The following is a 26,678-nucleotide window of genomic DNA, read 5'->3' as shown; positions in this document are numbered from 1 at the left end:
TACTCCTTGTTCTGTCATCAGGTACCACCGAGAACAGTGGTTACCACTGAGATCTCCCACTTCCATGCAGCCAGTGGCCTGTATTGCCCTCTGCCATGCTGGAGCTTCCACATTTATTTATTGGCAAATAAAATTTGCAGAATTTTAAAATATTGTGCACAGAATTTTTAATTTGTTGGCGCAGAGTTCCTCAGGAGTAATATTTACTGTCAGAAAAATCCACTTCCTTGTGAGTCTGCATCACTCTTTTTCATTTCAGGGGAAATTTGTTGAAACTGGCCACTAGAAAAGATAGAGAGGGAGGGGGATATTAATAAAATTTGAACATCTATTTAAGTCAGGCATTTTGGATTTGAATGTAATTAAAATACAACTGTTTTATTAATTGTATTTATAAAATATTGGAAAGAAATGCCTGTTCAAGGGGGATTAGACTAAGTCCTACAATGGAATGGTGGGGGCTAGCAGAGGAAGGGGACAGCTGATGTCAGTTTCAAGTGAGACTCTCTGAACAACCTGGAGATAATTCTCTACAGAGCACTTATGCCAGAGACTTACCCTTTTGATGGGGACAAGAAGAAATAGGATCACAGAAATAGCCATACTACAACAAATCAATTGTGCATGCAGTCTGGTAGAAGGGCTCCGTCCAGGTCAGGGTTGTGTAGGATGGTTGCACTACCACTACCCAAACTGTACCTGTTTGGTGGATAAGTCGAAGACTCTTCTCTAATATGACAAAATTCATTTATTTTAAATAGAGGGACAGAAGATCTTGTTGCCTATTTCTGATTGCTCTTGATGTTTTGAAGTTAAATTTGCCCACTGATGTATGAGAAAATAAGTGAATTGGTCAGCCTGTAGGTTGACCAGCTGAAATTCACCATCCCAGGCCCTCAAAAGTTCTAAAACCTACATCTCTTACTGAAAGAAGTGATCAGTACATAAATCAACTTTCCCTCAAAAATCAACAGTGTTCCTGTTCCAGCACCAAGTATGGAAGGATTATGAGGCAGTTCTGTGGGCCACCAGTGTAGGGGTCTGAGACTGAGTTGCTTCTTATTTACCCTGGGACTTGTTAGATCTGGAACTTTGACATCTGAAAGAAACATCTGAACCAAACATGTTTCTAATTTATATATTTTATTAACTAAACAAAAGAATCAAATAAAATACATATAAATAAATAAATTAAAAGTGAGATAATATAAAAAAAATACATCAGGTTGATTTAAACCGGATTAAATCAACAGCGTTATCTAATAATTTGGGCAGGCATACCTGAGAGCCCCCAAAATGGGAGGACATTATCAATCTCAATGTCAGTCAGTATACTTATCTTTCAGTCAAGTAGCTGATACAGGAAGGATCTAATCCCTCCCAGCTTCAAGTTAATGTTGAGCTTTGATGCCAATTAAGGGACTTGCCCAAAATTAATGGTCATTAGGTAATAGCAAATCTTGCACACCACCCATCCCCAGTCATAGGGTTACATGAAATGTTCCAATTCAATTCAAGATAATAGCTTGTTATTTTTAAAATTTGAATGACAAATTTAGGGGAAAGTAACATGATTTCTCGGGAATAAGCATACAACTTCTAACCCATGAAATATTGTGTGATCTTTCAGTCAGCAAAGTTGGTTAACCTATGTCTGTTTCAGGTACTGGCAAAACTGTTCTATAGGCACAATTCTCAGATCCTGTGGGTTTTATCCATACACACTCCTGCTCACTACTAGCCATCTGCTGGAGTTAAAAGTGGAAGAATGTTAAGGTAGAGTTGTAAAAGAAAACAAAACCAGAAAGGCTGATACATATGCAGGATGGGTGTCAACTCTTGTGGATAGCCTAAGAAAGCTGGCACGTGTTTGAAAAGATTAGCAGGTGCTCTTGTTGGCTCAGGTTTTAACAGTGGTGGACTTGCTGTTTGGATAGAAGTTACTTGCTTGAGATGTCGAGTCTTAGATGTTGCATGTTGCTGGACTCCTACCCCTTGGTGGCCATCTGGGTGGGTGGAGGAAGCACAGGCCATGTGGTCAGACATGGTGGCATCTCATGGCCAGAGGCCAGCAGCCAAGGTCCGCAGCAGCCACTGCAACAGCCATTGCAAGCAAGCCGTGGTTTGTGGCCAGCAAGCCGTGGTTTGTGGCCAACAAGCCTGAAGTAACAAGTATTAGCTTCTTCCTGTCCTGCAGTTTTTGAGGATGGTGGTATAGCTGGTTCCTCCCATTGGGAATCCCTCCTCAGGAGTCATAATTGAATCTCCTTCTAAAGTCACTGGCATCACCTTATGTGTTTGATTAGGTCACCCTTATGCAAATTAAGAACCTCCCCCATTTCAATAATTATGGACTCAAAGACCATGGATCCAAAAATATATCCAGTCAGTGGGCAAGTCCATAGATATTTTGAGACAACTGAGGTCATGAGTCACTCTACAGACATTGTCTCAACAGTCCTAAAAAGTTCCAACTCAGAAATAATTTTCAAAATGCAAACCTAGCAAAAAGTTAGAACTGAAATCCTAGGAAAACACCAATCATACATTCACTCAACCATGCAGGTAGAAGAACCTGTTCCTGTTCTGCAGAGAGATGTTTATAATTTCCCCTTTTATATTTTTGTTATGCATTAGCTCAGTTTTGAATAGCGTTTTTGACTCTCAAACTGTGGCTGAAAGGTTAGACTTTAACTCGGTGGAACAAAAGTTTTTTTCCTTCCAAAATCATAGTCTTGGGATTCAGTTATTATGCAGGCCTATCCACAGATCAGATGGCTTACTTAAAGGTTGTGGCTGGTCCTTAAAACAATTAAAATGTCAAACTAATTGTTAAGAGAAGCACTTAGACAAGTTCTTACCTGCACAAAGGTTTGTATATATATTAAGTTTGTGTGTTATAGTTGGTAAGTCTCTGTCCATTTGGCTTTCTTTAAAGTTCAGCTTTCACATGACCTGTTTAGCAGGGCTGGCTTTAGCAGGTGAGGGGCCACACGCCGGGATGCGAATTGTCTCGCACCCCCCTCCAACTCCGCCCCCTCTCTGCCCCATTGGATTCCTCCCCAAATCCCCGCCCTGGCCCCACCCCCAGCCCTGCCCCCTCACTGCTCCATTGGATCCCTCCCCAAAACCCTGCCCTGGCCCCACCTCTTCCCCAAGGACGCCGCATTCCTCTTCCTCACTCCTCCCTCCCAAGCTTGCGCTGATCAGCTGTATGGAAGCTCTTAGGCGCGGGGCCCCATTCCGGGGAATCAGCCGAATCGGCTTAAAGCCGTCCCTGCCTGGTAAGGTGAACTTGTTATCTTTTGTCTAATTGTCCTGGGAAATGACTGGGAAATAACCCTGCTTGTAGCAACATGCAAGTAATCAAAAATATACCTAGAATGTATTTATACCATACACCTTGGGCATGGGTTTAAATTAACTTTAGTTAGTTTGATTAAAATCTGTGACTTATTAAAAATCATGTCAGTTTAACTGGGGACTGGACTTTCATGTAACATACTTGGAATAATACTTAGGCATAATAGTGCATGTGAGGGATGAAGTTTTGGCTTTAACCCTGATTTTTCCTGGCTTCTGAGGCTTTCAGTATCAGTCACATATTTAATTACTGTGATATTCTGGATTTAATGTTAGACCACATCTCATTACATCTTGTTTTCTGATTGGTTTAAACTGGCCATGACCCAGAAAGACTATATTTTGTATAGTAATCAGCATCCTTAAATGTTTCCTATTTCGCATTTGGTCTATTGTGAGGAGATGGGTCCCTTTCGGTGCTATTAGTAAACATTTTTTTTCTGTTTGATTACAGGAGTGGAACCTGGTCCTATGACTCATGCCCGGAAGAAACAACTTTTCCTTCTAAAACATCCAGCTGGTTCTGCTGGCCAAGCTTTGTTACCAGTAGACGGTGAAAGAATGGATAGGACTGAGGCAGGGTGCAGTGAGCAAGGAGACACCACTGATATTCAAAACTGCCAGAGTGGGTTTATGGGTGTGAACAAAAGCAGGAATTTGCAGGAGATCAGAAAGACGTACCCATTAAGGAAACGTCTGATCACTCCTGTGGACAAAAAAACGTGCAAAGTGCTTCTCACCAGACTAGAGGACGTGGCTGGATCATTGTCAAAAGAGACCCAGAGTGGCACAAAAAGAGACCTCTCCAGTTGGATGGATGACTTCAGACCTCCCTGTTTCCCAGAACAAGTTCAGACTCTGGGAGCAGGGAAGAGTGATCCACCTGGAGAAGAGAGCACAATAACTTGTCCTGGAACAGAACAGGAACCCAGTCCTGCTCCTTTGGAGCCCAGGAAACGAAGACTAGCGTCTCTGAATGCAGAGGCAGTGAATAACCTGCTCTTTGAACGGGATGATGGCTTATTATCTGGCAGGCGTTTTCGGAAAGACTCTGTCAAAGCCAGTGGAGATTGCAGTACTAAGGGCTTGCACTGCAAAGCTAGTGGCAACTGGCCCTCATTGGGAAAGCCAGCTGTAAAAACAGCTAAGGGAAAGAGTCAGAGTGGATCCAGTCAGAAATGCAATAGCTCTGACCATTCATTGGATGACGTCTTTGAAGATGGAACAAAGAGGGAGGATAGCGGAATTCCCTATCATCCCACCCCAAAGAGATTGGCCAGTCTCAATGCTGTGGCATTTTTGAAACTAACCCATGAAAAAGACCAACCTCTGAAGCCAAGGAGTAAATCAGATGGAGAGGGCAAGTCTGAGAACCACTGTTCCAAATCGAGGCTCAAGTGGGCCAAAGCCAATAGGAAGAATTGTGTCAAATCCAAAAAGGAAATGTCCAATGTAAAAATGGAGGGTCCACATGGCTGGCAAGGATTTCCTGCAAGTGCTTTTAGGAAAGCAGACCATCAGGACTCCCCTAGTCTCCATGGAAAAATTGAATCCCTGAATTATGAACCATTATCTAATTCCTATGATAGCACAGAGGGTTTTTATCACAGACTGCCTTTGCTTATGGGTGGACAAGCTTCCATGAAGCCTGAGTATGGGAGACCTGGGGAGAAATCTCCTACTCCCAAACAGGAATTTCATCAGCCTTCCTTCCCCGTGCAGCAGTTCCATCCCTTGCCTGTGCCAGGAAATCACACGGATTGTGGATGTCTCTGTGAATCTTCAGATTTGACTCCAGTGAATGGGTTTTATGTTTATTATGGCCAAAGTGGATACAGTGGCTACTCTCACTGCTCAGTTTACCCTAAAGATGAGCTTTCGCAGCCTACGTGTGAGGGGCTCTTGGTATCTCCAACTTCCTTACCATCAGGTACTCCTTTCCAGCCGCTTCACTGGTGTAACTCTCCATACTGTTGTGGAGAAGGAACAGCTGTTAACAGTTACAGCCTTTGTGGAGTTATGCATGTGCCGGAGAGCAGGATTAGCAGTGTGCATACAGGACGGAACAGCTACCCCTACAAAATGCCTTTTGCAGCAGGTAAGACAAAGTAACAAATGGAGGTCTTAGCATGCCTAAGTGAAGAAGGTTAGATTATTGCACTGATAAGCAGAGCGGGGTATCTTGTTGCCTGGGCATGATCAAGTAAGAGGCATTCTCCCTATGTATTCAGTTCAGCTAAATCTGGGACATGTACTGTCTGTTGGTGAGGAAGATGCAGCGTTCAGCTACACCTCTAGATGTTATGGCATTCCTTCCTTTTCCTCTGAAGGCTGTTTCCATTAAAATGTTTTATAGGGATGGAAAAATTGAGTCAGAAGGCTGGTACGATTTGAGGCAGAAAGAAAGTGGTCCCTGGTTTGAATTCTTCCCAGGTTAGAGGTAACTACAGTACAATGGCTGTCTATTCTATGGGAAATGAAGGGGTGGTCTGTTCAGTTCCTAGCGGATGAACGGTCCAGTTTGCCAAATGGCCACCACTGTGTATAAGAGCTCTAGTTCAGAGTTCCAGCTGAATCCAAAGGCTGATCTAGACCATGGAGATCGAATGACCCTTTCATCCCTGGAGGGGCTCCCTTTAGTGAAGGGTTGAAGCATGCTGGTAGGGCAGTGTGTGGAACCTGGCACTGGCTTCTGCACAGTACCTGATCTGCGAACCATGACGTTCCCAAAATACATTTTATTGCAATCTCACAAAATCTCTTATTTGGGTTTTTTCTTTCCTTTGAACACACCAAAGTTATTGAGTATTTCAGCAGGTGCTACCTGTGACAGGGCACCGTCCTGCTCCTGTCCCTTCTCTAGGCACAAACTGCTTGGAGCCGTCTAGTCAAACACCTTGTGCAATGTATTACAGTATTCTCCCCACCCCCTTTCCAGAGTTGTGCAGCTCTGTATTTACAATAGTATATGCTTCTTTGCTCTCTCAGCCAAGGAGTGGGGGAGACAGAACATATCTTCCTTCTGAAAGAGCTTTCCTGGTTCTGCCGCTGACCCTGAAAAGCCTGCCTGCCATTCTCGGTCTTTCTCTCTTCCCCACTGAGCACATCCTTCCTGTGTGTTTTCTACTTTCTGGGCTGATGGATTCATTAGCCTTGTAGCTCTCTCCTGCCCATCCCCAATCTATCAATTAGGCACAGCTTTGCTCCTCAGGTTTCCTCCCGGGTGATTTAACTGGTGATCCTATGATCAGAGCGCTGGGATAGCTGCTGTTGTCCAGCACTCTGTCACACAACCCAGTTTGGAAAAACACCAAAAGATGTTAGCAGTGAGATTTGTAACATAATTGCACCTTGTACATTGAAATAATTAACTCACTGAATGTCAGTGGATTCTTGAGATCCCATTAGATCCCTTTCCCTGCTTTTGTGTGTAGCCTATGAGACATTGAAATCCAGAAGCGTAATATGTTTAATAAGTGGTTCAGGTATTTGTGTAGCTTTTTTTTCTAGCTATGTTATCCATCGACTTTGTACTGTGGTTTTTATCCAGGAGCTTTGCCTTCACTATGTAGAAAAATGTCTGTTTACAATATTTAAAACTGGCTACCAGAATTGTTGTGCCAGGGCAATCGTATACCAGTACATTTTCAGCATAAAAGCCACCAAGCTATAAAGGAGGTGTGTGTTGCTATTGCCAAAATACAGTGTAATCTATAAACTGGGATTGCTTCATCTACCTCTGAGATGGAATTGTCTCTGAAGATGCAGCTACATGCAGCAATGCTGTACAGTTTAGGATTCAAAGGGAAGGATAACTTATCCAATTAAAACTGCTGGGGGATTTTAGGTAGGCGGATGAAACTTCTAAGTCAAGAGTACAGGATGAGATGGGCTTTATGGCCTCCTTCCGTTCTAAGAAGGTGCTGTAACTCAGAAGCACTTGAGCAAAGTGTAGATTTCCTTTTTCCAAAATATATCTCTGCTGTCCTGGTGTGGAAGCCCCCATCCCACCCTGGGGGCTAGACAGTAACATAAAAGTCTCAGTAATAGCTCTCAGTGTTTTCATAACTGAATAATACTTGTGAGAAGACTAGTTCAGAAATAAGAATACTGCTCTTTGACGTACTGCCTTGAGTCATGCCAATCTATACTATACTAAAAGGAATTGGGTCAGGCACCTTAGTGATGCTAGCTTAACATTCAGATGAAAGGGGTGTGATGATGTTTTGGTGGTGCTCTGAGTGATTTCCTATGTAGAGAGAGAAAAGTTGATGTCTTATGCAGAGGGAGAAAATTGATGTCATCCCTTCTTGGAAAGCTGATGGCTAAGATGCCATGAGTAGTGCCGATCTGTCCCACAGGTAGGATTTCTCCAACTCTGCTGGATTCCTCCAGACTTTCCCTGCTATAGATTTTTCTTTTTAAAGGGAAATAGCAAGGTAGCACACTTCTTAAATGTGGTACATTTGCATTGTGTGTGTTCAAAGGTGTGGACAGGCCCTCTTGTCTTCCTTGCTGAGTAACTTCCATTTAGAATTCTGCAACATTGGAAAACCCTAGAGTTTCTGCTTTTGCTGAGTGAATTGTGGAGGGAGGTCTCTTCTAGCATAAATAAAGTTTAATGTTCTAGATCTGGTTTGTTGAGCCCTGTGAAAAAGATCTGCGTCTTTCCTGGAAAGGTCAGCTTCAGTGAGTTACAGAATTACTTAACCTGAATTATGTCATATGCAGAGAAAAGGGGATAAGGTTGATCCCCCAGTGTTGCCAGCTTGACATATCAAGTGCCCTTGCATCTATATTCTTGTTGATTACAGTCTGTTGTTAGAGAGGTTAGCTGGGTACCTAGTGGGGCCAAACTGCCCTTGTAGAGGTAACTAATTTTGAACGCTGCCATCCTGATAGTGACGGGATTAGTTAGTGCTGCTTATAGATACTAGCCTTCTCTTTACGGGGGACAGGTGTTAATTTTGTACTCAGAGTAGCACAGTGCAGTGCAAGAATGAGGTGCCAGTCTCATTCACTGGGGAGGATGTGTTCACTTGTAGGTGAATGATGGGGATCCGCTGTATACAGGTGAAGGGATTAGACTGGTGCCGTGGGCAGTGCTTGTGTGCCATATCCGGCAGAGAGAGAGAGAGAGGGATTACTCTTGTGTTCCAGTGACAGCAGCCTGATATGTAAAACTGCACATAGGGTAATGGGGTTAAGACTGAGCAGACTGGATGAGGAGTTGGCCACAATGATTATCTATTTTTAGACATGGGGGATGCTTTATTGGTAGCACTTGAAACCAATGAATTAATGGGCGGTGAAGGGATGCTAGAGAGGTTAAATCCGGGCAGATCATTTTCTGTGATGGGAATGTATGCATGGCAGATGGGAATGTAGGACATGATGGGGTTCTTGTGGCCTGTTGAGCACTGGTTGAATGAAGTCTTTCCCTTTCTTAAGGTGGGTAGCTATTAGAGCAGTGGCTCTCAAACTTTTGTACTGGTGACCCTTTCAATAGCAAGCTTCTGAGTGCGACACCCCCCCCCTTATAAATTAAAAACACTTTTTAATATATTTAACATCATTATAAATGCTGGAGGCAAAGCGGGAATTTGGGGTGGAGGCTGACAGCCTGCGACCTCCCCATGTAATAACCACATGACTCCCTGAGGGGTCCCGACCCCCAGTTTGAGAACCCCTGTATTAGTATGAAGCTGTTTGTCATGCTTCAGTTTGGAACTGAAAAGGGCTTGTGATCTCAATGTCCGTGAGGCTGCTACGTTATTATCCAGGTCATCTGTGGAATTAGCCTAGGTGCCTAGGCCATAGGGTGCCAGAGTTCAGTTCCTAATCTTCACACCATTAAATACAGCTACTCATGGTGGCTGTCCAAGTGGTCCCAGATCTGACTCAAGACATATCAGCTTGTCCATTTAAGAGTTCCTAAGACTTCCCTACATCATCATTCTGGGCTGTTTCCCCTTTATTAGTACAACTGCTCCATTCTCCTTGTGTGCCCCTCTGCACCGTCCAGTGTTCTTCCTCCCACTTCACCATCTTTTAAACACCCATCACAATCCCCCACTAACCCCATCAGCTAAAAGTCGGAGGAAAGCTGCTGAGTGACAGGAAACACTCCTCCTCCCAGGGGAACAGTACTCTACACCTGTAGCCCTGCATGCTGCTACAAACCGAGCAAGCAGAGAGATCAAGAATCTTTCCGACCAGCTCTGTTAGCTGTGCTTGTTTTTATAGCTGTTGCTGCTAATCTGTGAATGCATCTTTCTTTTGTTACTGCTCCTACCTCCAAGAATGGTGATTGTTTCATAACCTTTTACAGCTCACTGAGTGGGAGGCAGAGGGCAGCAGTTTCCTGCTGTCTGGAGCAGCCTCAGCCATGCTTCACTCTGTAAATTGAATCAGTTATTACGCTGATTCTCTTAAACTGCTTTGATTTTTAAGGCGGTGCCCACTTGGGGACCTGCAGATGTATCAAAGCAACTGTCTTTGTGAACCTTAGTGCTGTCTGAGATTGCCTCAAGCTGCCCTGTTGGCATTTCCAGGATGCATGCTTTCAGATTTATGAAGCATGGGGAATTTCGTATGAACTGGGCTGTTTGTTAAGCTGGGGGCTCCCTTCCTGCCGGAGTTGATAATGCTGTGTCACTAGACTTCTTCAGATCTAAGCTTCTTTCTTTTTTACTCTGGCTTATTTCATGGATTAAACACTTCGGACACTGGGAATTTTGGATGTGTGTTATCATTGTAAAATGCTTTGGGATGCTTTTCGAAGGCTTTGTCAGCTGACTTGTCGTAAATCTGTCTGCTTCTGGGATATAGGGCTGTCCTAAAGGCAACAGCCCGTGCTTTGTTTCAAGCTCGGCCCCATGTTTTATCATTGCTCTGGATCTCATTAGAGAAAGCTCTTCACTTCCACTGACTAAACTTAGTGCCTGCATTGGCACCTTGAAGGAAATTGGGCTTTTGGATTAGTACGGAGGGATAGATATGTAAGGCTAAAAGGGACCTCAAGAGGTCATCTAGTCCACCATCCTGTGCTGAGGCAGGGTTGAGTATGTGTAGAGAGTCCGTGACAGATGGTTCATGTATAATTTAGTCCTTTGCGAGTTCTCACTCTCTCACACAGTAAGCCCTGCTGCTACTCACCTTTACATGTATGTTGACAGGCTGGAATCACTGAAGTCTAGTATCACTTAGGGTGCTAACCCAGCCCTTTGTCCATGATAGGCTAGCACTACTGAGGGGCATATCAAATGGGTTTGTCATAGTGAGGATGTACTTAACTGCATTTTCAAAGCAGCATATTCAAGTGTCATTGCTTTTAGAATTGAGCAGTAGTACAAAATGCTTCCTAGTACAGGAGGTCCATGTTTACCTTAAATATAAGTATTGTCTACTACTAGTAGTGCAATCAAGAGAATTCTGTAGGAAAGTATTGCTTAGCTTGGGATCATCCTGCTAATTTAGTCGTTATCAAGAAACTGCCGTACAAATATATCACTCTTCCCTTCTCCCCCTCTCTTGTTAGAAAGTTGCAAATCTCTGGACCAGCTGAGCCTCACAATCCCTGTGGCAGGGCACCCCGCATCACCTGCCCACCCACTCTCAGGATGCCCTGTGCCCAGTGTGCCACCAGCTGCAGAACCAGTTCCTCACTTGCAGACTCCCAACTCGGAACCCCAGACCATGGCCCGAGAGTGTCCACAGAGCTCCAAGCCCCCCAGTGGCTCCAAATCTGGTCTTCGAAATACTGCGGGCTGTTTACATGCCTGTGATAGCAAAGCAGCAGGAGGTCACTCTCATCCAAAGCAGCAGCGCATCAGCAGGAGGAGAGCGACCAATGGCTGGATACCCGTGGGTGCAGCCTGCGAAAAGGCCGTGTATGTTGTGGTAAGTGCTGGAAAAATCCTGCTTTCCTATGTATGCCTCCAAGCATGCTGCACAGTAAACTGAGATCCAGTAGGGACAAGGAAGGGGGGTTGCAGGATTTCAGGTTAGGTAGACTTGACTGCAGGTACAAGAGCATTCTCCAGAGTGACACTCCTGCTGTTACCTCTATAACAGCACGATCTCACTGGATATCATCCAGCATTTCTTTAACAAGGGAACAGTTGGATTGGTGCAAAACATTTTTGCTGGGCTTTGGGTTGATTGTTGGCTTCCCGTTCTTTCTCCGGTACTGCAGCAGCACATGCCCTGGTCTGCCCTGGCGTCTGGCATGACAGGCAAGCAGAGAAAAAGCCTAAAAGGAAAACCTGCTTCTCCTGCCCCGCTTCCCAGATTATTGATAACGAGTGCTGCTGGGTTTGTAGTCAAAGAGGGACGACTGCCTCCTGTAAGCCAGGACCCAGGTGCTGGATCAGAAAAGCAGTGAACCCCAGCAGGGAAGTGGCAAGTGGTACCTTCTATCCCCACTACAGGGAGTAGAGGAAGCAGCAGTCTAAGGGCAATTCTAAGGCAAAAATAGCAACTGCCAAGCTGCTTGAGCTTGTCTCGTCAGCCATTGGTGGTGCCTGTAGCTCCAGTAACAATTCCCCTCTGTTGCCCAGTACACGGGCTTGGGAAGGACACAAAGTCAGCCCAATGGGGGCCCCACCAGCCCACATCTTTTATGCCCTATTTATAGGCCCTAGCCAGCTGTTCTTCTCCATGGGGGTTTCCCAACTAGGCTTCCCCCTTCAACAGATCTCTGGCATTCTGAGCCTGTAGGAGTAGAGATTTGTCCCTGTGAGGCAACTCTGCTGCATCAGGGGTTACCCTGCTCTGCGGTTTCATTTTATCCATAATATCAAATTGTACACACACATTTGGCCAAAAAAAAAAAATCGGAAGGAAACTATCCCATGTCTTGGGGCAGAACAAGTGGCTCTTAACTCAGAGGGTATATCTACATTGCAAAAAAACAACCCTGTGGCAGAGAGTCTCAGAGCCCAGGTCTACACACTCTGGCATGCAGTGCAGAGCTAAAAATAGCTGTGTAGACATTCCCACTAGGGCTGGAGCTTGGGCTCTGGGACCAACCCCCTTGCTGAGTTCAGAGCCGAAGCTCCAGCCTGGGTGGGAATGTCGGCTTTGGGTTTGGTTTGGTTTTGTACTGTAGATGTACCCATAGAGGCAGAGCCCGTTACTCTTGTTCCTCATGCCCAAGAGGTCAGGTGGGAGCAGAGCAGAAAAGCAACATTCACCTTTTAGGCTTTTTCTTTGCTCATTTGTCATGCTGGAGACAAGGGCATGTGCTGCTGTAGTGCTGGAGGAAGAATGAGAAGCCAAGAATCAAGTAACTCAGCCCAAATGTTTTTGCTCCAGTCCAATTTGTGTTGTCACAACCCCTTGACTTCATTTAGTTGGTAAAGTGGATTTCACTTTGCCTGTATTTTCAAGAGGACATATTGTTGCATTCTTACAAATAGTTTTTAATAGTCTCTTAGGAAGCATAATTATTACATTTCAAAACAAACAACAAATTTAGTCTCCAATGGCACCAGTACCATAAGCAGCTGGAAATCTACAATATCTAGGTTGATAGTATTAAAAAATTGTTGTCACAAGAACACTTACCTGAAAGCAGGTTTGTGTGTGCACAGGTGTAGGAATGCTCACTTTTGATCCATTTAAAATACAACGGGGGAGATGGTTTCGAAGTACTACTTTTTCCTTTTAGACTAGGACTGATTCTTAAACTGGCATGGTGAAGATTCTGCAATCTACTGTACAGAAGCAATAGCAGTATGTTTTCTCCATAACATTTCTGAACATCAGACTGGTGGCCATACCTGATCTGAAGACACTTGATTACTGAACCTAGGAGAATGTTCTGTGGCTTTTTATTTCTAGGTTCATTAGCAAATAGTTCACATCCACTTTTCAAATTTACCCTCTGGATGTAGAGATGCTATGAGTGGGTTTGTGCTGTGTGACTTCTCTCTGGGATCTCTTGCAGCCAAGGTGCACCACTTCGGACAGGGCTTTTAGTGAACTGTGTTAATCAAGGCCAGGACGATTAAAGGCAGCTTGTATTAGTTGTTCTAAAGTATTTCCTAGCCTAACTTTTTGCCTGTCTTTCCCCTGCCAACACTGTAGAATGAGCCAGAGCCAGCTGTTCGTAAGAGCTACCAGGCTGTGGAGAGAGATGGGGAAATTATCCGGGTACGAGATACCGTCCTTTTGAAATCAGGACCGCGAAAGAAATCTATGCCTTATGTGGCAAAGATATCGGCGCTGTGGGAAGACCCGAAAACAGGTACTGGGCAGAAAGCCAGAGTACATTATGTTCACACTCTATCAGTCAGATTCCAAAGAACTGAGTGGAAATGGGTTAATGGCAGAATTGAGTAGCGGACGCTAATTTGCCAGAATAACTCACCACTACAGGTTTTGGTGATAAAGGGGAGGAGCTAGGTAATCAGAGCCTTATAGCTGTTCATGGTGACCCCTGATACAAGAACTGAAATTTCATCTTTTTAGTCATTAACTCAGAATCAGTAATTGTCCTTAAAGGATCTGCACAGATCTACCAACTAAAGATCTTTGCAACAATCTCTCCCATGTGATTTTGTAGGAGCAGGTATCTCATGAACCACTAATTGTGCAAATGTCCTAGGCAGTTTGTAATCTGGGAGATGAAGCATTGATTTGTAGCTGCAGAAGTTCTTGGTATTAGCACTGAAAATCATGTAATAGGGACAAGCCGAACGGTAATTGGAATAGTGTGATTTTGATTGTTAGATCCCATATCTGACAGGTCTCCAGGGCTAGAGCCTAATTCTTTGTATAAGTTGGAAGCTCAGTATGCCAAATCATACAGAGCACGTCATACCCCTGACAGCTTGTGAAATAGCAAAACTTAAGATGGTAAGGCCACTGCTGCGACCATGCTAGCAGTGCTTTTTTTGTTGTTTCATTTGTCCAGGACTAAATATTGCAAGTACCAGACCTTGGACCCGTGTACTTGACAAATCCCAGTTCAGCTGCTATTTCATATTTGAACGTTTGGCTTTGTTGACTAGTGACCTCTTCATCTGGGACTGTGAATAGTTATTAGGTGGGGCAGGTACAATGGAATAGTGACACCACTTGTTTTACCTAGTCAGTTGCTATAACAAAAGGAAACTCAGCTCAGCATCAAATATTTATCACGGTATAGCTACAGTTAGGTGAGAGCTACGGAAATAGAAGGGCTGATGGATGAAACAGGAGAACTGAAACTGGATTTTGTGATACTCCTTAATGCATGTTTTCATCACTGACTTTAAAATGTCTCTTGTCTCCTTCCAGGAGAGCTAATGATGAGTCTCCTGTGGTATTACAGACCAGAGCACACTCAGGGAGGTCGCAATCCCAGCATGCATCAGGTGAGCAGTCCCAAATACCTAGTTGGGACGGTTAGGGGATATTTGGCAAGGATCCCCTCTATTCCAGGGAATGAACATCCCTGCTCAGCATTCGTGCTTAGCCCTTCATAACACATGGAGGCGGGATCCTTGTCACACCGGTCTCCTGGCTGCTCCACAGATGCTGCCATATTTTTGTGTTGAATGGGTAAAACCAGTGTGTTTCATGTAGGACACAAGCAATCTGATGCTGTGAGTAGCAAGGATGGGTGGTAACAGAAGTATCTGTACCTTTCGCAGGATCTTCTTTGCTTTAAAATTTACTATTTCCTCTGATCTGAAAACAGTCCTATGCCACTTTAGAAAAGAGGCTATTTGACTTTAGCTAGGGGAAGGTGCACTGTTTTGGGAATCAGAAGATGCTGTGTTTTGTATTAAATCAAGACTGAATGTCTTTCTAAAAGATAGGCTTTGGTTCAGCCAGAAGTTATGAGCTCGATGCAGGAATTATTGGGTGAGAATCTCTGGCCTGTGTTATGTGGGACTCTGACTTATATGATCCGAATGAGTCCCTTCTTTCCTTAAATCTATTAATTGAATTTGTGACTTTCTATTAAAAACTCCTCTTTTAGGGGCTCAGTCCAATCCCTCTAGCCTGAAATTAGTCATATGGGACCAAAAGCTCCTGTTCCCTTTTTGTATAATGGGCAGAAAAGGGTGGATTTATTAGGGGGGTTAAAAACAGATTTAAGAAGGATACTGTGCTCCTTCTGCACAGAGTGTTCACTTTTAAAAGTAAAACTTGTGACCCAGTATGTCTTCAAACCCAGGCCTGTTGCTTTGCTTGGTTTTGTATGGAGGGGAAAAGGTACATTTTTAAACCAAAAGAACAGAGAGATAAGAGAGGAATGAGTTACTGCCATTTTTCCATCCAACAAAAAGTCCACAATGTGCTGTTTTTAAATTCCATTCAGTAGTTGTTCATGCCGCATGTATGATCCCCAGATTTTCTTTTGGAAACCAGTTTGGTACCTTGTGACATTGTAGTCCACAAACGAAATCTGAGAGTATCTAGCTGCATTTTAGTGCATAGAGAGCAAGAAGTCAGGTTAGGGAGGAACTAGCTCACTTTCCTCCTCCCACACCTGTCTTGCTATACAAAAACTGCTTTAAAAGGAGAAGCTGCCACTGGGCTGAGTAGGTGGAATAGGCTTGCCAAGGATGACTCAGGTAAACTTGATTTAAGGAGGAAACCAAAACATTCACACACCTCTACGGGTTGGGGTTTGTTTGTTGGTTAGTTTTTTGTTGCTTTTCTAGTTGTTGATCACGTTCCCAGACTCTGACCTTGCTCCTGAGGCTGTAGTGAAGCCCATCCTCCGCCTACCCTGCTTCCCTGGGGCTCCAGGCCAAACGAACGCTGAAGCACATTGCTGGCACTTACACAACAGCACCCAGATCCTCTTCACTTCGGATTCCCACACCTGATACTAAATTAGCTCCAGCTGGGTTGGCCTATGCCCAGTGGCAGCACTTGTCAACTCCTCCCTAACTGCTTCAGATGCACCCTTTCAAGATTCAGACTGGGGAGAAGACGCTATTGCCATTTTTTCATCACTTAGAATAGCTCTTTCAGTTGATGGGGGAGAGTTGGAGAAGAAAAGGGGATAATTTATTTACTCTGAGACTGATCACTACAGTACTTTAGAGGCTAGTGGGAGAGGTTGGCTAAGTACCATTCATATCATTTATTTGTGTAAATTAATCAGAAAAGATTTCCAGAGCAGGAAAGAGAAAACTGAGACTGTCCCCCAGGGTATTGGAAGTGAGGGAGGAAGAGAGCTCCTGCCTAGGTTGCTAAACAAAGTGAGGGATTGTAAGAAGGTTCATTCTTTGCCATGCAATTTCTCCAGTCTTTCCACATACAGTTCTAGAGGTCTGACGTTGGGATTGGATGGGGTGAAAAATCCTGTCTTTACTTTGGATTTCTTTACATCTTGGGCCTTTTGTAATATTTCCCCTGACAGACATTACAGGACATTTTCCCCTCTAAGCTGTCTTCTTGCTGAGTCTGGTATTGGAAGAGCACTTTTTGAAAAAGCTGCATTCATATTGCTCAATGCAGCATTCTGAAAGGTCACCTGGTGAGAAGCGCTTATCACAATATAAGTCACAAAAAGCACAGGAGTACTTGTGGCACCTTAGAGACTAACAAATTTATTTCAGCATAAGCTTTCATGGGCTACAGCCCACTTCTTCAGATGCATAGAGTGAAACAAACAGACAGAAGATATTTATACATACAGAGTACATGAAAAGGTGAAAGTACGCATACCAATTGTAAGAGGCCAATCAATGGAGATGAGCGATCAGTAGCAGCAGAAGAAAAAACTTTGAAGTGATAATCAAGATGATCCATAGAAGGTATGAGGAGAACTTAACATGGGGGGGAAAAATTCAATTAGTGTAATGACCCAACCATTCCCAGTCTCTGTTTAGACCTAAGTTAATTGTGTCTAATTTGCATATTAATTCAAGTTCAGCAGTCTGTCTTTGGAGTCTGTTTTTGAAGTTTTTTTGTTGCAAAACTGACACCTACAAGTCTGTCACTGAGTGATTAGAGAGGTTGAAGTGTTCTCCCACTGGTTTTTGAATGTTATGATTCCTGATGTCAGATTTGTGTCCATAGCTCATCTCAATTGATTGGCCTCTTACGATTGGTATGCGTACTTCCACCTTTTCATGTTCTCTGTATGTATAAATATCTTCTGTCTGTGTGTTTCACTCTATGCATCCGAAGAACTGGGCTGTAGCCCACGAAAGCTTATGCTGAAATAAATTTGTTAGTCTCTAAGGTGCCACAAGTACTCCTGTGCTTTTTGCAGATACAGACTAACACGGCTGCTACTTTTAAACCTGAAATATAAGTCACAGACTCTCAATTGCATTTGAAATGAGAGATTTGGTTATAAGCAGTATATCTGAGCTGCCTGCTGGTGGCAGCTGTCTTACTGACCAGTGATATTAGCCATACATGTGGAGACCTGATAATATAAAGTAGAATGGCAGTGAGTTTATGTGATGGGAAAGCTATAACATTTTGGTCAAATGTTAAACAGTGAAGTTCTTTTGGGCACTAAAACAATTAGGCTATAAAATTATAACTGTAAATTGTTTGGGTTAATTGCAACGTCTAACTTGTAGGGGGTTGTGCTTTCTCTTTAAGAAGCGTGTTGTTGCATGTGTGCATAGCCTTTCTCTTCTTTAATGAGAGAGTACCTAGGACTGCCTTGCCTCTCTAAGTGCTCCTGTCCAGTTGAGTGACTGTCCCCTTTGTATATCCGTTTGCAGAATGAGATCTTTGCATCCCGACATCAGGATGAAAACAGTATTGCCTGCATTGAGGAAAAGTGCTATGTTCTGACCTTTGCAGAGTACTGCAGGTAGGTGGTGCTCTTAACTTGCTGTTGCTTTTGCAGCTTATCTCTGTATTACCTGATCTCATTCAGCAGAACTGCATGTGCTTTGCAGCCTACCTCTTCTAGTTAAACTGTACTGCGGTACATTTAGTGAATGAGAGTGCTCTGCTAATCTAGGAGTGTTTGTCATGCTCTAGCTCCTTTGGATATCTTTTTGCTTTGTGTTTTATAAACACTCTAAGCAGTTTATAAGTGTTTACACATGCATGACCTTACTTCTACAGAACATGCTCATCAGTAGACACAGTAAAACACAGTAACATTTCAGTTACAAAACTGGAGTGTACTGTAATAGAAAAATGTAGCAAACCCTTACAAGCATTATACATTTCCTCCACATGCACATGTATGCTCCAAGTTCAACTAAAATGCATATGCCTAATGTGTTTGCTGTCCTTATCACTCTTTGTAGGCATGCCTATAGTATCAGGTGTTTTGGTAATTAGGTCACCCAATATAGTGACTAGAGAAATATTTAACTGACTTTACAGTTTAATTTTTGCTATTTTTAATCAGTCTTAGTGACCAAGGACTTCAGAGTATCTGTATTTTCTAACAGTAACCGTATTTTCTAACATAAAAGTAACAATGGCAAAATAGAAATTAGATTTAAAGTCCAGATCGTAGGTTATTAAAATGGAAAATAACCCTTTAAAATCTGTCCTATTTTATGTGCTTTTACGCTGTGCTGTTGGTTGCATTGTATTCTTTGCTCATCTTGGGCAGTAAAACGATCTTAGCCAGTTTCACACTGGTCCTTATGCCGTGTTCCAGTGCTTCCCTGGGTTTCTAAAAATGAAGGTCATTTCCTAAAATAGTTATTTTTAATTAAACGAACTTATACTGATTTTTACAAAAGTTCTTTTGAGCACCATGTACATCCTGGTTCTTAACTACCTGCTGCTTTTTTAATAACTCACTCCCCAAAAAAGCAGACGTGAGTGACTGGGAATAATATAGCATTGGGCTTCTGCACTGGTTTGAAACTTCTGGACAGGAGTCCCATTTCCCTGTGGCATGGCTTGACAGGCAGGTGGATGTTACATTAAAGCAACTAGAGCAGCTCTGAATTACTCAGAATTTGCCTTTATGGAACTTCAATAAAAGTGGAATAAATCCACTTTGAGTAATTGGGGAATTAAAATAATTTGGAAAGACCCCTTTCTGTCATTTTCCTTTTGGCATATCTACACTTTCAGAAGCACTTGCTAAAATGAGCCATAGAATGAAAATGTAGTAAAGAAAAGCTTGTTGATACAGTGAGGCGCTGCAAAAAAGAAACCAGGATGTTCTCACAAATGTGCTTGGTATGTTCAGAGAAAAACCACCAGAGAAAAATAGGATAGGTTTGTTCCTACTCTAATTACTTTGAACCTATGAAGTTGCATCAGCTCTGACATGAAGCTGCTGTGATTGGAATATAGCCTTTCCTCATAAATTATTGTATGCGGAGAGGTTACCCATCTCAGAACCCACAGGGGCTATTCCTGACTCACTGGCCAAATGTTGATATATTTTTATTGCACCGTGTGGAGCCTTTACAAATTTTGTACTAATTGGACCTGTTGGCGGTGTTCCTTAGAAATGTGCCTCTCTGCACACTATACAAGTGGTCCATTGCTGACCTGTGCTAAACTGGTTTGAATGCTCAGGGAGTCTAAAGACATCAGCACAGGCAGTGGGAAGGTGTTTTCACAAACTGGTCAGCAAAACTGAATTCACTGGCTCAGAAGAACCTCCTATACAGATGCTTGTTCAGATAACCACTGTTGCACAATGTGTGTTTGAAACCACTTGAACTGATAAGGTAGCCTGATCAGTGGTATCCATTTCATTGAGATCTTGCAGATATCCTCCCCCATTCTTAAGTGCCTCTATTCAGGTGAGAGTTCAACCAGCTAGGTTAGTAAGCAGATGCCCCACATTACGTAAGCCTTGTTCATGGTGATTCCATCCCAGTGCTACCACAGTCGTTTCAAAGAATGTGTTTGAACTCAAGCTAGATAGGAAGGAGATCTTACCAGTGGATGGAGGATTTTGCTGTTTCATTGGCAGCTCTGTGTCTGGGGTATGTACCAAACACAATGATAAGAGTTCTCATCGTGAGAATTATGTTCAGTCACAATCTGATCACCAAAGCCTATGTTTCATCAGTGGTCAACAGTTGTTTGTTTGCTTTTAAGCTTCAAAATATTTCAAATGTAGGCGCTTTCTTCCTGATGCCGACCTTAGCATGGAGATTCCAGCCTTTGATCTTTAGGCTGGATTACTGTTATGTGCATACTTGTGCCCTTAAAACACTCCAGCTCTGCAGCTATTGCAGAACAAGCTTGGCTACTGTGCAGGAGCCTTCGCCCACAAGTTTTACACCCACATTCCATAGGTTGCTCACTTGCTGAACAGGCAGCTAATGTATCACTATTTTATGGCTATAGTCATATAACCTTATGTAAGAGGGCTTTTCTACATCAGGTATTTTCTGCTTATGTCCTGCTGCTACAGCTGAGCTCAGTGAGGTTCTTACAGCTGCTTTGCTATAAATAAACTGTAGAAAGGACAGAAGGCAGGACCTTCTCTGCAGGGCCAGGAATGCTGTCCCTCCCAACACTCCCCACTGCATGTCTGTTTCGTCCCACTGGGCAAGGCTCAAGGTTTTTTATTTTACTTGGTGTTTGGATGGCATGCTTTGTTCTGCTCCTGGTCTCAGCTCTGTTTGTGCACATTCTCTCCATTCATACTAAAATGTTTATATTTTTAAGGTGCCCAGTAGCCTTCTGCCATGAGTGCTTATAAATTAAAACACTGTGGTATAATTATCAGGTTGACTGGCTGGCGAATCGTTTTATACGCACGCATTATTTCTGCAAATGTCCGGTCATTGTTTTAAAGTACCATAATCCACTAGGGCATTTTCCTCCTCCTGGACCAGGCTCACAAATGGCAGTTATTGTTGCAGAATATCCAACTCTAGCATGCATTAATTTAAGTCTTTTTGTCATCCTGCGGCACCAGTAAAAGGCCTTGTTGACTCAAAGAATGGAGTGTTCTGTGACCTGGCTTATGTTCTTGCTTAATCACCTTTATTTGAGCAATAATCTTTTTCCAGTGCTAATCAACAGAAATAAGGCAAAGGTGGTTAAACAATGCAGATTAACTGTTGTAATCCTCCATACTGTAAAACTGTACAGAATCTACCAGCCAGGAAACTAAACTAGTGTGCTACTTGGTAAAGATCAGAGTAGTTATAACTTGTAAACCAACCTCTAAATCTCTTTTTGGTGAAAGGATAGTTCTGTTCCAGAATCCATAACTTTATCCTCCCCACTCCTGGAGTAGCCTGGCAGGAATATACTATAATGGGTGTAACCCTAAGGAGCAGAAAGAGATTATAGTCTCTTCCAGCAGGAGGCCTTAGCAGGAATAGTGAAAGCTTGAGCAGTGAAGGCATTAAATGAAGATTCCCTGTGACTTTTTGTATTTAATTACATTGCAGATTCTGTGCCTTGGCAAAGCGTCGTGTCGAGGGGATCCCAGGCAGGAAAACAATGATGGTTCCTCCGTCAGAAGAGTATTCCACACCTCCACATCGCAAGGTGCCAGAGGACACTGATCCTGATCTGGTTTTTCTCTGCCGCCATGTCTATGATTTTCGACATGGGCGCATCTTGAAGAATCCGCAGTAGCAAAACTCTTCAGTCCAGCTATGGTGATGACAAGTGGCACCAGAGAGCCACTGGCAGGTTGACCATCTGGGACATCCATGCATGCTCAGCAACTTTTCTAGTACTGCTTGCAGGCCAGAAGGAACGTCCAAGAACTCTGTCCTCAAAGACTGAAAAGATTTCCGCATTCAGGAACAGATCCCTGTCAAGGAAGGCCAGCAGTTCAAAGCACAGCACTTCATTAAAGAGCATAAATTAAAATATATACCTATAAATAAATATATGTATATAGATATAGGTACTTGCATATGTAAATCTATATCTATATATGTATATAGAGATGCATATATTGAGAGGGGTTTTGCAGGGGAGAAAAGCCAGTATACTAAATCCAAAGCCATCATTGGTGGGGGTGGTCAGAATATGCAGGAGGGATGCTGTGGTGCAGGTATGAGTCAAGCTGTGACAGGTCCATGGTTTTCATGTCCTGATGTGAAGAGAGAGGGCAAAGCCCAGTTCATTTGCATGGTGCAGGAGAGTCATGCTTGCCCAGCAGAAAAGGCAGGGTGTGGGGATTCTTGATGTCACTGCTACTTCAAAATCCAATAATGCCTCTTGAAGTTGTGCCAAGTGCAGAGCGGCCGTCTGCCATACTGAATAGTTTCTGCTTTGCAAAGGGAGAGGGACTCCTTTTCCCTGTACAATTTTTCTGCAGTCTATGCTTTACAACCCAGATTGGGGCCTTTAGGCAGGCCGTGAACTCTGTTTCAGCTGCAAGGCAGAAAACGGGGCGAGGGATAGTAGGCCTTACCTCACGCCTTTATGGAAAGCTGCATGTCTGTCAGAGGTCTTTGGCCAACAAGGCACACCTCTAGCAGACACGTACTGTTGTAAGATATGGAACACACGAGGTTTGCTCTGTAGGTGAAAGCCATGCTTTTCTTCTCTTTAGGATACTCGTCTCCTTGCCCTCCTTGACATCAGAGGCCTTCCTTAGCAGTGTAAATGGTTTATTCTCTCCCTTCCAAGTTCAGTTTTCTTTGCTGTAGTTTAGTCCCTGTAGAATCTAGAAGTGCACATTCCACCATAGGTGGGTAAGCTAGAGGCAGGGGAAGAAATGAAAAATATTTCCTTTGGCTATTTCATCCTAAAAATGACACCTGACACGATTGTTTTGGTCTCGGGCATGGTCGTACTGCTGAGAAAATTAGCAGTGCTCTCTCTTGGCACTGCCTTCCATCCTCCTCCCCTACCACTTATACTGACATCTGAACATGCTCACCAGGGTGGCTTTGTGGCTTCTGAAAGGAACTGACCAATGAGAGGTGTGCGTTGTTGAAAAATGCTACCTGATTCCTACAGATACTTTTGCCTCTTGCCTTATGTGTATAGATCCTAGAGATACTTTAGTTTATCTTAACACAAACTATTGAAGTTAATTCTAAAGAAAACCAAAGGACAGCATAACAGAGTCCATTGAATCAGTCACACAAAGCTGGGAATCCATTTGTAGATTGCACTAATTTAAAGAATGAGAATCAACACTGTATCGGTCCATGTACCTGCTGACTGCTGGAGTCACTCATTTAAACTAGGGACCTGCATTTTCAGTTTTGGGGGTGCCTGAACTAGTGTTAAACAATAGAAGTGTTCATACTGCTTTAATGTTGTTGTCCTTTAAGTGGAAGTAGCACTACCTTTACTCACCACGGACACTGACGGAGCTGGAATCAAGGGGATTTTCCTCTTGCTCTGATCACTGAGGCTACGCCTTCCTGGCCTGGAGAAAATATCCCGACCACATTAAATTCCGTTACATGAAAATTGTGCAGCCTGTGTTTCTGTTAACACAGGCGTTATCCATAGATTTGCTCTACATACCAAAGAGGGGAATGTTTATGGAAGGACAAGAGAACCTTGAAAGAAGATGGGAAGGTCTGAGATCCATGAGGGCCAACCCTGGAAGTGTGGCATATGTTCACTTGATCTCAATGGACAATTCCTGCTCAGTATTCCAGAGGACGATGGAAAATTCCAAAGTCCCTGCCAGTGCGCCCCAGGGGAAAACTCCCAAGCCTTCATTTTCAAGAGGTTTAACCCTAGGCACCTGAGCACAAATCCATAATTTAAGCATCTAATCCCATTTATACCTCAAGGCACTGTTGGTGTCAAGTAATTGTCTGTGTTTTCCTTAACAATTACTTGGAATAAGGAGGTCAGGCCATTGGCACTACAGAGCGCATTTCACTACAGCATCAGAGCAGGGTTGGGGTAACCTCAGGGCTCTCAATTGGCCAAGTGAGAGGGGATGGATGCTCATTGGTTCTAGATGGGAGGATGGTGTAGTTCCTGCTCCCTCGTAGTAAACAGTGGTGTGGTTGTGGAGCAATATTGTAGTTTCTGTAGCTGCTGCCTGCCCTTCTGGTCCCATGGTGAGAGGTAGTTAGTTGTGGCTACAGTGTGGAGAGGGGCGCACAAGGAAAATGGAGCAGTGGGACTAATACAGGGGAAACAGCCCAGATTGATGATATGGGAAAGTCTTAGGAACCCTTATATGGACAAGCTGATATGTTCTGAGTCAGATTTGGGACTCCTTGGACAGCCATCCTGAGTAGGATCAATGGGGTCAGGGACAGTCCATGCTAGGATGCCTGGGGATCCTCTTCTGCAAAAGGAGTAGCTTTATTTACTGGTGTCGTGACAGGGTTTCTCAAGCTTTCCTGCTAATTCAAATCTGCACACTACTGCAAAGTCAGTAAAGTGTTTACTATCCAGCCTCAGAAACCACAGTCACTTGCTGAAAATCTTACTTCTCCTGGTTCCCCCTCCACCTGTCCTATCTCCTTTCCAGGTGGGGGAAAAGAAATCCAGCTTGCCCAAAGGGGGAGGAAAAATTGTATTTACCCATGTTCTGGGATGTGCTGCCACCCCCATCTGGAGAGGAGAAATCCTGTCTCTTCTGATGTTATGTCAGAATCTGCTTCAGGCCAAGAACATTGTTCAAGACTCACATGGTTGCTTATGCTGTTGTGCAAACAGCATGTAAATGAATCAAAATGTCTTATCCATAATGAGAATATTTCATGCTTTTTTAATCTATTAGATATGGAAATATTTTTTGAAACTGAAAATGCAGTCAGTAGAATTTAAATTGAAATGTAATACATGTAAAATATATTTTAGTTGAGAATTTTGTAAAATGCACTTTTTTGTGTCTCTTCCCTGGTTTCCCAGATCTGTATTTCAGTGTTTACAGATGGAATGAGAACATTCCCTATACCCTCCTTCTGTGAGAAAGATATATTAGAAGTAATTCTTAAAAAATAAATTTGAAAAATTGTATTGATTTAGAAAACAAATGTCAAGTCTTGAGCAGTTTTTATTTTTCGCTGTCACTCAGAATTCCATATGGCTTACAGCTCTGGCCAGTTTTCAGGCAGGGGGGCTCTTTGAATAATTTAAGAGGAGAACTGAGTAGAGGCCAGTAATCCAGGAACCAGAAGCGAGCAAGATTGAGTCTGTTAGGAGCAAATGTTAATGTGCGACCTTGGTATGTGTGATTGATGGGAAACTTGCAGTTGGGAGCGAAGGGGGGGAAGTACTTATGGAGGTGTGGATATCTGTAGGGTTGTAGAATGAGCCGACAAAGGGATAGGGAAAGTAATTAGGTATCTTTGTGTGTGTCGAGAGAGCCACCCAAGGAGGAAGATGCTGAGTGAGCACCAGATGGGGGCATTGTTTTTTTAATCTGGTTTTCTGTGGCTTCCATCCCAGGAGTATCTGAGAGAGGATGTCTTCCTCTCAAATGAATTAAAAATAAAAAAAGAAGTTGACTTCTTAGTGGTAAAAGCCAAAAACCCCTCAGCCTCCAAGTCCTGTGCCTTCAGAACACCAGACGGAAACGCCCACTGGAACAGACGCATTCAGCAAAGCATTCTGAGGGATGACGGATTATCACCTTGGGGGGTGAGGGAGGGAGGGGAGAGTCCCTTCAACATCACCAGGAGATCAGTGGATGTCTGTAATTTGTATTACAGTAGTACCTAGAGACCCCAACTGTGACAGAGAGACCCTGTTGTGCTGTACATGCACATAGTGAAAGTCTGTCCCTGTCCCAAAGAGTTTACAGTTGAAATAGACAGGACAAAGAAAGGGTGGAGAGGGAACAGAGGCAGAGAGGGGTGAAATGACTTGCCTACGCTCACCCCGCAGGTCAGTGGCAGGGCTGGGAATAGAAGCCAGGTCCTCTGACTCCTAGGTTGGTGTGCCATCCACTGGACTCACTTTCTTTGTCTATTGCTCTGTGTGCAAATCTAAATGTATCTAAATTGGGCTGGTTTATTTTATGCAAATTAAATATTGTGTTTTCTTTGAGGCTGTTGGCAGGTTCGCTGTGGGATTTGGAAACACCGGAGAAGAGCTTCGTCCACTGCAGCAGGTTGGAGAAAGCTTGGAGATTGAGCTGGCTGCAGAAATGGGTCTATAAGGCCGCTAGCCGGGTGGGAAAACTTGGCATTGCAGATTATGTGGGTGTGTACCGTCTGGTGACTAGGCCACCGCTATCTGTTGGCAAAGCCACCAGCAGTCAGTGAAGGCACAAGGAGGGGGAGATGCATGCAGGAAGTTAGCTAGTGAACATCCCGAGCCACAAAGCTCTATACATATTTTGATTTCTGTATTTAGAAAATACTACAGTGTTGGACATCTCCGGACTTGCCAGTTTGTGCGTGGTCCATTTCCCAAGTGTGTCATACTAACTGTTTATCAAGAGCCGCGTTCACAAGCTCTTCACTACTTCTGAATTGTTCAGATGTCTCTCCTTTTATTTTCCT

The 26,678-nt window shown here is 43.5% G+C and overlaps 1 protein-coding gene across 2 annotated transcripts in view; it reads left to right on the top strand.

Moving 5' to 3' along the window:
* The window catches only part of BAHD1 (bromo adjacent homology domain containing 1), a 66,841-nt gene extending 41,636 nt beyond the window's left edge, over positions 1-25,205 (top strand). For both annotated transcript variants that reach the window (XM_042857417.2, XM_024106680.3), the window contains exons 2-7: positions 3,818-5,461; positions 10,904-11,265; positions 13,456-13,615; positions 14,650-14,726; positions 18,057-18,148; positions 21,678-25,205. In XM_042857417.2, the coding sequence (XP_042713351.2) occupies positions 3,835-5,461; positions 10,904-11,265; positions 13,456-13,615; positions 14,650-14,726; positions 18,057-18,148; positions 21,678-21,867 (2,508 nt within the window). In that variant the 5' untranslated portion in view covers positions 3,818-3,834 and the 3' untranslated portion in view covers positions 21,868-25,205. The remainder of the gene's footprint in view (positions 1-3,817; positions 5,462-10,903; positions 11,266-13,455; positions 13,616-14,649; positions 14,727-18,056; positions 18,149-21,677) is intronic.
* Positions 25,206-26,678: the final 1,473 nt, after the last annotated feature.

Source organism: Chrysemys picta, chromosome 4 (assembly GCF_011386835.1).
Source record: "Chrysemys picta bellii isolate R12L10 chromosome 4, ASM1138683v2, whole genome shotgun sequence".
NCBI lineage: Eukaryota > Metazoa > Chordata > Testudines > Emydidae > Chrysemys > Chrysemys picta.
The sequence above is the reverse complement of the archived record's forward strand: the minus strand, read 5'-3'. Positions and strand labels throughout refer to the sequence as shown.